Source organism: Coturnix japonica, chromosome 18 (genome assembly GCF_054131305.1).
Source record: "Coturnix japonica strain WE chromosome 18, WE-NBRP24, whole genome shotgun sequence".
Lineage (NCBI taxonomy): Eukaryota > Metazoa > Chordata > Aves > Galliformes > Phasianidae > Coturnix > Coturnix japonica.
Window position 1 is genome coordinate 10,355,113 of NC_140680.1, and position 10,631 is coordinate 10,365,743.

Sequence of the window (10,631 nt, forward strand, 5' to 3'; positions counted from 1 at the left end):
GCTGCTACAGAGTCTTTCACTTTTACTGTAGCTTTCATGTCAAGATTTAATGTTGTCAATCTTACATCTAATTATCGGTTGGAAGAAGTTATGGAATGAAGGGGAATAAATTACTCTCCTAAATTTTTCACTGTCAAGCATAAATTCTTTTAACAAGATCATGAGTGTATGATACAAGATTGCGATGTCCTTACAGCTGAAAAATTTCTCCTGAGTAGCAAAATCTTTGAGACTGGCCCAGTGGCACATTGACTGATGATTCTGCCTTTTTGTTGTAGATTGTTAACAAGGTTGTCAATGGGTTGATAGGTTTCCAGGTCGAATGGCATTAGCATAAAACATGGAAAGAACCCTGTTGCCTATCCAAGCATAGCTCTTATGTAGCTCCTCTGCAAAAATAATCTTGACAGAATTTCAGCCAATTTTATTTGCATCAAACTTTGCCTCATTCCGAGTCTTTATTTTATAAAGAGAAAATTTAAGCAGGATTTCTACAGCTGAATTGCTTATTAAAGGTCACAGAATTAACCAGCACCCAGGAATGCTGGATGATGTATCCTGGAGGACCAGACATGGCATTCACAGTGACACCATTTCTTGTCTGCATAGAGAATGGACTGCAGTGTAGGAATGGACAGAGGCATCTGGCTCCTGAGGTCCCCTGTATCCATCATAGCTGCTAAGATTAAACTATGCAGAATATGTGAAATGATATTTACCCAGGAATCAAACTATGATTTCCTTGACTGCAGTGCACAACTCTGTGCCCTCTGAGAGCATTAATTCTTCTCTGGATGCTGTCTGGTTCTTCTCTAGGTAGCAATGCTGTGGCATGCTATCTTGAGCATACATAAGCATGTATGTTGAGCGAGTCAGTTATTTGCTAGGTTTAGAAATAAAAAGATGATTGTTGATGTCTAAGAAGTCCTACCCCAGTGGATGAAAACCTGGGCTTGCAAGCATCACACAAGCATTACATGAGCACTGGAGAGGTTTTCCTTGGTTTTCTTCAAACAGATGGATAGAAATCACATTGTCTGTTTGCATCCTGAGAATTTTTTCACTTTGGCAGAAATTGGAGGATGAATTTAAAGGCTGTGGCATCCAGGACTTGTGTCTGGTCCACAAAGAGCTGGAGGTTCTTGCTGAGTTTCTCAGCTGGTCTCACTGTTTCTCTTTCTTTCTCAAAGAAACAGCAGCACAGTGGTCTTCAAAAGAAATTTCATACAGCAGATGACAAGACTGCTGCCTGAGTATCAGCTGTGATTGGACTGAGCTTTAGCATTGTAGTGTTGTACCTGGTGAGCTGAGTTCTCAACTGGAAATTCAGACTGAGATATGTCAAAGGAATATATGAAAGCCCAGAATGGATAATTTCTTACCCGTCTGAAGACACCTGGGCATACAGACAGTGCTGAGTTACTGCTGATTTTAGTGTCCTGTAGGAAACTAGAGCAGATTTAGATGTTTGTAGGCCTGAAGGACTCATTCAATTTATTAAATATGAGAGCTCAGCAGGGATAGAGGGAGCTGCCCCTTTAGTTTTACTAAGTCCTACTTTAAGCTACATGGAGGATCTCCATGTGAATGTCTAATCTTTCTAGAATTTTACTGAGATCTCTGCTGACCATATTGTACAAAGCAAATTTGTTAGATTAATTATGATTAATTTCATAGAACAGCTGTTATTTGGGTTAGGGAAAAAGAAGTCCTTTTTTCCAGTAGGTATTGCTTGACAGTGTTGTAAGACATCACGTTCATGGTGAAATGGCTTGCAGTTGAGTGCTTGTGTTCTATTCTCTCAATACCCAATTATTTATGTAATGGTTAAGCATTTTTATGCTGAGTTCTCACAGGGTGAACAATATATTAAGGTGGAATGACAAGCCCCACCACCAGAGCCATGACTATAAGTGATATTTCTCCAGCTGGTAATCTAAGTAATATGTTGTTTAAGTGGAGGAAAAAAAAGCAAACCTGCAAACCCCTCAACTCAACCAGCACAGGTTGGATGCTGATGCTGAATACTAATGGAGAGCAGTCTGCATCCAGTCCCCACTGGGAAAAAAAATATTTGTCAACTCAGTTCAAACAGTGCATAAATTTGAGGGAGCTGCCATCTGCTGACAGACCCTTCCCCCACCTGCACTGCTTGAATAAATCCCTGCAGAATCCCTATGAAGCTTCCTTCAGAAGCTCTATGTGGTCATGTTCCCATCAGCCTTAGCTCGGGATCTGTCTTTCTCAGCTTCCTTATGTTTTCCCCAGGTACTTCCAGAGAATTTAGGTTTCATAGGACTCTCAGGCACCAGAATAAGTCCCTGATCTGTGCCACAGGCAGGAACAGCCCAAGGCTCTGTAGCTCAGCAGGTCATCAACACTGCATTCAAATCCTCATGTGCAAGTCAGAGCCTTAAGGCTTGAGTTTTGGAGTGACTCACTGCTCCCAGGTGTTGCTGACTGCCCTGGGGAGCAATGGGTGCACGTTTTCTTTGCAAAATGTGGCCAGCGGGAAGGTTACCTGAATGGATGATACGAAAAAACTTAGTGGCGCCTCATGTTGTTTGATGAGAATGTGTGTTATTTTTGTCTGTGCTGTTGTGAAGACACAGTGTGTACTTCTATGGGAAAGAGAGGGAGGAACTGACCCAACACACTCATGTTGTTGGGAGCTTAACGTCTTCCAGTGATGTCAGGGGGCTTAGATCAAATCTTTTTCCATGTTTAATGGTGGATGGGGAGACTTTCTGGTGTGGTCTTGATGTTCTTTCTGCTCTGTTCCAGCAGACACACTCCCCTATTAGGGGAAGCTTTGGGAGCTGTATATGACTTTGGGGAAGGGGTGGGCAAGTATCCACCTCCAGCTACCCACTCAAGCAGTCACACATGACAGATTCATGCCTGTAGCACTTCTAGGTTTTATCTGCTCACTAAATTTTATTTCCCCTCTGTGAGTGTTTATATTGCTCAGAGACCAACCAAGGTTCATGTTAATCATTAAAAAAAAAAAAAAAGTAAAAAAAAAAAAAAAAAAGTGGAGGTTTATTAGATATTGCAGCTCTATGATTCTTTGCTGTTTGAATGCTAATTAAGCTTTGTATTTTCTGGAATAGAGGTGGATCTTAGCTCTGACTTGGCAAAATATCCCTTTTCCTCTGGGCTTTAACATTGTACGCGACATTTCATCCCAGAACAATTTTACACTATGCATCATCGTGTGTAATATTGTGTCACGCTGTAATTTTGCAAGTGCATGAAATGGCAGGAGGGAGGTGAAAATGGGCTCAATTACACCCAGGAGGGAGAAGAAAGCTCAGCGGAAGGGACCTGCTCCTGGGAGGTAATGAATTGGGTGTCAGCACTTTGCTGGAGCAGAGCGACAGAGCAGATGGGAATTTATTATTTTAGGGGCTCAGTGGGCAGACAAGAGGAAAGGAACCAGTCAAATCACATTACTAATGGTCATTTCCGCAGGCTGTGTGAGCACAGGGGATTTAGAAAAAGAAGAGACATTCATTCTAACTCCAGACAGCTCAGTTCTTTCTGGTTTTGAAGGCCCTAAGAAGAACTTGGCCATTTTATCTAGCTTAGAGTGAGAAGCCTTCGAAACAACTTTGGCAACAGCTCTTGGGGAAGGCAGATATGGAGCTGTTTTGGATGGGAGAGACATCTCACAATTCAGGGAATGCTCCCCTTTCACAGCTCTTTCTTTAGCTGCAATCAGCCCTGAAGGATCCCTGAAGGATTTGATTCAGAGTGGGCCTTCCTTGTTGCATCTTTGCGTGCCCTGACAGGGTTCCTCTATTTCTCACAAGTTGCCAGGGTTCTTTTCAACACTCCGTAGATTTTCTTCTGTTTGAGTTTTTCCCTGAGCTCCTTGCTCACCTATGTGGGTCTCCTGCCATCTTTGATTTCTTACACTTAGGGATGCACTGAACTTGAGCTATCCCTTCTATCTGCTAAACAAAGCTAAAGAAAGAGCATCTTATTTCTCAAAAATAAGAGGTACTTTCACACGCAGTTATGCTCTGTGTATTCACGGGTGGTATTTAGTATAATTTCAGTGAACTTTGTTACTTCCTTTAACCTGATCCCAAGTTTGTTCCTCCAGATTAACCAAAGCAAGATTTCTTTGTTCGTTGTATGTTGTAATTATAGTAGACCAACCAAGCTGGAAAACTGAGCATTTCTTGGTTACTGAGCCTGTTGCCAAGACTGGCCTATAAACACTGGCTTTGGTAGACCAAGATGTTATGTCTTTCTTTACTGCCTTCATATGTGTATTACTACTTACAGTGTTACGAGAGGAGTTACCGGGTCTACAATGCTCTTCTATTAGATGAGAAAGAATTGATGGACACTTTTTCTATGGGGAGACATTCTCTTTCACATCGACCTGCAAGATCAGGGTCTTGGAGTGGGTTCTTTTCTGCAGGTCTTCTGTTGGAAAGAGTAGAGGGTATAGGTATACATACATACATACATGAATACATACATAATCCAGGAAGTCCATTCAAACTCACAGTCAAATGTCCTTTGCTGGAGAGGAAGCACAGCTGTTCTCCTCTTTTACCAGCTATCTCGTCAGCACACTAGGACTTTTACACGTGTTCTCTGATGAGACCCAGCAATAAGTTCTTCTCCCTGTGCACCTGTCTTTTGCTTAATTAACCCATTTGCAGCAGATTAAGCCCTAAGGAGGAGGTTAACACGAGCAGTTATTCTAAAAGTAGAGTCAGGGTTTCAGTGAACTGTTCACCACTAGAAAAGCCTATTAGCTCCAGTCTTACCCAATCATTGCACCTTTTTGCACTTTTATTCTAAAATATTCTGATTTAAGAATGAATTTATGAATCATTCCTTCTAGATATAGTCTCAATACCTCTCTTTTCCCTGGGATTCAAACAGGATGTGATGGGTCAGATTTGATATATTGATAATTGATATATGAATTATATTATATTGATGAATTCTGAGATGCATCCAGTGTGTTAATTATGAGCTGCTGTTCTTTACAAGCTTGGTCACTACAATGTGGGAATTAACTCTGATTTTCCCCTCTGTACTATGACCAATCTGCTACACATACTCAAGGAACAACTTCTGCCTGTACAAACCATTGAATTTGCTTGGACACCTATAAGAGAACACAAAAATAGTTGTGATGTAACTGTAACAGCAGAAGGGTGGGTGGATCAGCAGCTGAATAATTTGATAGAAATGCAAAAATTGTGGCTCTTTTTTGCTAGGACAGTAAGTGACAATAGCTGCTACAATATGAAAATACAGGAAAATGCAGCCCCGTTACTTGGGAGAGGGCATATTCTGGATGTCTCTTTTGTCTATAAGGATGAGCACATGCCTGGTTTGGTGGGAACATGCCTGCAGGGTAAGCACGCAGTCCGTGCCTCTTCCTGCCATTGCAGTTCCCTTAGTGGTTCAGTTTTGATGCAGTGAGAGTTTGCAGGCTTGAGCTCTGCTGCTGGTGGGAAAGTTGGAGCCAGGAGCAAGCAGATCGAGGCTGGGAGTAGCAAAAACCTAATTAATCCTCAACCCTCTTGCAAACTCATGCCTGATCTCAACCTCTTGTTGTAGGATTGTCCTCAGTTCAAGCACAGTGTATCTGAACGGTGTGTATTTGAGACTCTTGCTCAGCCTGTAGGAAGGACACAGGTTTTAGCTCAGCTAAAACCAAGGGTCAGGGCTTCAATCCAGGCATCTGAATGGGGAGAATAAACTCACTGTTAAATGGGTAATCCAATAGGAGCTTGGAAGGACTAGAAGGAAGGAGCTACAGCAAAGAAACAGAGCACAGGAATATGCGATCCTGATAGTCTGAGGGGTGAGGGGGGATAGAAATGATGTGAAGATTCAGGGCTATTGGATCTAGCCTTCATTCAATTACCATGCTTTGTTAAGTATTGCACAGTGAAATGAGGACTGCAGTCTGTTAGGATGGATGTTACTATAAGTCATTTAATTATGAGGTTGCTCATATGCCATTTTAACATATGTAGAGTAACATTATCCCTCTTTTGTAGGTCACTATTCTCATCAGTCTGGCTCTTGCATTCCTTGCCTGCATAGTGTTTCTTGTGGTATACAAAGCCTTTACTTACGACCACAGTTGCCCAGATGGATTTGTTTATAAGGTAAGAAACTTCAGATGGATGAATTGCCTGAGATAATGATAGACTCTAAATGACTACATGGTTACAGTCTGGTCTGCATTTTTGACCAGGCCGAACAGAACATTTGGCAAGAATGTGTTGAAATGGGAAAAGTGTTATGGGAAATGTGGGGCTGCATCTGCTTCCATCAGCTACTGTTACACTGTAATTGTTGGGATTAACTTTGGTGAACACTACAGACAGATGTTCAGGAACAATCCCTCCTATTTGTGAATGGATTTATTGCAGCTGGAATATCCCATGTTTTTTTCCCACACACTGAAGGGACCAGGGTTTTACTAGCATACGTTTTAATGCAAAGCAAGCTCCCAGAGTGCTGGCACATGTGTCCTTTCTGGAAGAAATCCAGATTTGCCCGTTGTGTTCATTTATTGTGCTTCTGAGCATCTATCAAGAACAAAAGCACGCAACCTAGTTGCTGAAAAACTTTTGCCCTGCAGTTTTACATCAAATACTCACAGAGAACTATTTGCTTGCTCTGTTGAGATTAAAAATAATAATAATAATTGCAAAGTAGTTCACTCGCTCTATGCTACAAATGAACTCATAAACACGCAGGAGGCTTGACCACACTGAGAATGGTCTGTGAGCTGGAAAATAGAGTAAGCTTATTTGTACAGCAGCCATTGTGAAATTATTTGCTTAGGTTGTATAAAAAAGAAGTTAGGACTCAGACGTGAGTTTCAGAATCAGATCCAAACCTGAACTTCTGAAAAGATTAAAGGCTTTGAACTCTGATTTCTGCTAATCACATTGATGTGGGAGCTGGGTTGTCTCATCATTTAATAATAATCATACCTGGGGCCCTTTGTGTCACTGGTGCTACTTTGTGAATGCCAACCTGTCTGATATTTTTTACCGTTTCATTGCTCTTTTACAGCTGTTGCAAAGTGAACTGATTTATCTGTGCAGTTCTTAGCACCCAGTGCCCACAGTAGTGTAGGGGAGACACTGGCAGTATCTGCACAGCCAAGAAACTCAGACAAAGGCTGGGCAGTTGGGCCATGCTTCCTACCATCCTTCCAAGATGGTTGTCCTACAGGTCAGGGACAAGATATAGCAACAGAGCCAACCATCTGCAGCTTACTCTGCCTTTGTCTGTCCTCTGCCTGGCTGAGGATTAATCCTGAACTTCGCTCTATGGAGCTCTCCATCAGGACAGAAGCTGCCCCATGTGTTCCAGTAGGACTCCTGCCAGGGACCTTGGTCCTTGTATGTGCCAGTAACACACTGAACCCCGCATATCTTCATTTTACAGCCCCCATTTCCAACCCAGCAATGAAATCTGCCTGCAGTCAGGGTTGCTAGTAGCAACAGGCTTGGAAGGCTGCTGCCTAGTCTAAACTTTGTGCATTCCCACATGGCTGCTGAAGGGCCATGTAGGGGTTGTGCAGCAGATGCTCTCGCTGCAGCGTATGACTCAAACTTCATCTATACAAGCACCTAACAAGATTTTTAAAAGGAGAGCCTTAGGCTGATGGGACCCTTCTTTACTTCTCATGCTTTCTCTTCCTTTCCAGCATAAGCGGTGCATCCCGGCCTCCCTGGATGCCTACTACTCTGCACAGGATTCCAACTCCCGGGGCAGGTTCTACACCGTCATCAGCCACTACAGCATGGCCAAGCAGACCAGCTCCCGGGCTGTATCACCCTGGCTGTCCTCAGGGTCAGTAAACCATGAAGCCAAGGCTGCCAAAACAGAAGGTCATTAAAATTAATGAGTGGTGATGGGCAAATTGGGAGGGTGGGGGGACAACACCGTGTCTATACTGCATTGCTCTAATTGAGAGTGGGTGCTGTGCCAGCAGCACGATGGGAAGAAATAAGACCCGAGTGTGGGAGTCATCTTAATGGATATTTCTTTTTGTGCATTGTTCTCGTTGATTTGTAACCGAGTCGAGCTCTTGTACAAAGGCATGTTTGATGTTGACTGTACCTTACGATGTAAAAATATTTTTAAATCATTGCTTAACTATTTGTTAGAAAAAGAAAATTAAAAAACAAAAAAAGCAAATTAGATAAACAGCCAGAGAGGATAAAAAAGCAGCAAAGGGAATCCTGCAAAACGTTACCATTGCTGGAAGTGACTCAGACTTAACGTGCAGTTGAAGAACAGATAAAACCCTTTTTAAGAGACAGGGTAGAGAGAAGCTGTCAGGAGGACATTACAGTGTTGTTTAACTTGCCAAAGGGGGATAACTGGTGTGAAACTGAATCCAATATCAGTGTGCGTTTGTTGATAAATACAAGTATCCCCTCCTCCCTCAAACATACACAGGTGCAAAAGTGAAAGTACCTGCACACACATCTGAACAGAGGCTTATGTAAATCCAAGGAGATCCAGGCATTCCTAAAGAGCTGTCACTGCTCTGGTGATCTCAGCTGGGCTCTGAAGTCCTGGTTGGTGTGTGGATGTGGAGCAGGATGAAAACTGCTGTAGTGAAGGCAGGAGGAATGTACTTGTGAGTGCAGGGCTGGTGGTAGTCGGAAGATCAGGGCTTTATCTACTTCTGGCATAGATTTCCCGAGCAACCTTTAGTTAAAGTTATATGAGGTTTTGTCCTTTGAGGCCTCTGTCCTGAGGGTCACAAGGAGACCCAGAAATGCCATTATAACATGAGGAGCCTCCCAAGGGTGGTGATAGTATAAAATACTGCTAAGATTCTAACTATTAATTTTCCCCTCACCCATGAAAAAAGATGCTCCAGGTTCCCTCCTCTAGCTCCCAATACCGAAGTCTTTAATGTCACTCTAGGCAGTCAGGGAGGGGTTGCCCATAGAATACTCTTAGAGTAGGAGAGTCCCATTGGATCTCTGCTTGCATACCCAGACCAGACCCCAAGCTTAGGCCAATACCAGCTGGTGTAAAACATCTTCTCCCCACAAATGGCAGTTAGAACAGGGTGGTAGGACTTTTTTAAAAGGGATTCCGCTATTCAGAGCCACCACTTGGCCTGTTACTGTGAGGTTCTGCTGCTTGGCAGGAGATGCTGAGCAGCAGGAGCAGATTGCACATGGAGGGCAAGGTTTACGTCGTACTAAGGCTGCTTTTTCAGATTTGTGGCTAGACTGGGATGGAAATTAGGAATTGACCCCTTCTTCCCCTGCATTGGGCAGTTTTGTCCTCCATTTCGCATACATAGACACTAGAGGGTGTAAATGAGGGCAGAACTCCTCAGTCCTAACAGGCATCATGATAAATAACTGTATAGTGTAGCTAAAAAATGTAGTGCCAAATGCCATTGTCTGATTTCCTGTCCTCCCTTCTCCTTCCATCTGTAAATCCATTTCTCACTCAAAATGTACAAACCCTCCACCAAGAATCCAAACTCCAGCAAACCACTGAACAGTTTATAATTTTGTGGTGTATTTTTTGTCAGTAGGTAGCAAAGACTGAAGTATTTTTTGGTGTAATTCTTGAACTTTTCTGACGGGATTAAAATAAAGTTAGATGTGACCGAGTGTCTTTGTGGCTTGGGCAGTTTTCTTTGGTGACATGCTGGGAGGTGGTGGTGGTGGGGATGGTGATGGCTGCATGTCTGGATCTGCAGAATGAGGCTGAACCCATTGATCTATTAGAGTCCTATTTTGCTTTTCCCCAGTGTTTTGATAGTTTTGATGAAACTAGGCAAAAATACTTCTCTTTAGCCTGCACCATCACGTGTTGTTATGTGCTATTCCTAGCAGGATGTCAGCGCTTGCTGCAGTGCAGCAGAGGTGGTGGGAGAGAAATGCAGCTGTTACAAAACCAATTTTCCACAGGTCCTTGTGGAGCAGGGCACATCTCAGACCTATCCTGTGACCCTGAGCAAAGACCCAGATGGGTTCTGACATCCTCAGAGTCAGGATGGATCTGGGACTGAATCGAGGCTTGGAGCAACATCAGTCTGTTCTCAAACACGGTGATAAAACAGCTGAAAATAAGGACTAATGCTTTTGATTGGTGATTCTTGACTTTACAGAGGGACTTCATTTCCACTGCTGATTTAAGGCCAATGACTACTAGAAAGTTTGGCTGGCAGCAACGTGTCCTTTGCCATCTGCTCCTGTGACAAGTGTCCTGTTCTGCTGCAGACTTAGGAAGGAGAGCTGCTGCAAAAGGAACACAGCAGGGAAATACTGCTGACAAACCAAGAGCTGCTGCTGAACTTTGGAAAAGTTGAGCTCTGAATGTAAACTCCAAAGCCTGGTTTCTAATGAAACCACAACTTATTCATCTCACATTGTTCAGAAAGCAGATTGCATTTCCTCAAATCCTTCAAGTCTTTGAAATGGAATGATACTGTGGCATTAAATTGGCTCATTCCCAAAGGCTGAAAAATGACTTAAAAAAACCTTTCCTTAAGGAAAAAAAATATATATATGTGTACTCAGAGTTGTGAAATTGAGCTACAGTAGGAGAGAAACCACTCTGGTGTTAGAGGTCACTACTGAGTACTT

The 10,631-nt window shown here is 42.9% G+C and overlaps 1 protein-coding gene across 1 annotated transcript in view; it reads left to right on the plus strand.

Moving 5' to 3' along the window:
- The window catches only part of NSG2 (neuronal vesicle trafficking associated 2), a 34,592-nt gene extending 24,939 nt beyond the window's left edge, over positions 1–9,653 (plus strand). The window contains exons 4-5 of the mRNA XM_015876193.3: positions 6,042–6,152; positions 7,712–9,653. Of these exons, the coding sequence (XP_015731679.1) occupies positions 6,042–6,152; positions 7,712–7,903 (303 nt within the window). The 3' untranslated portion in view covers positions 7,904–9,653. The remainder of the gene's footprint in view (positions 1–6,041; positions 6,153–7,711) is intronic.
- Positions 9,654–10,631: the final 978 nt, after the last annotated feature.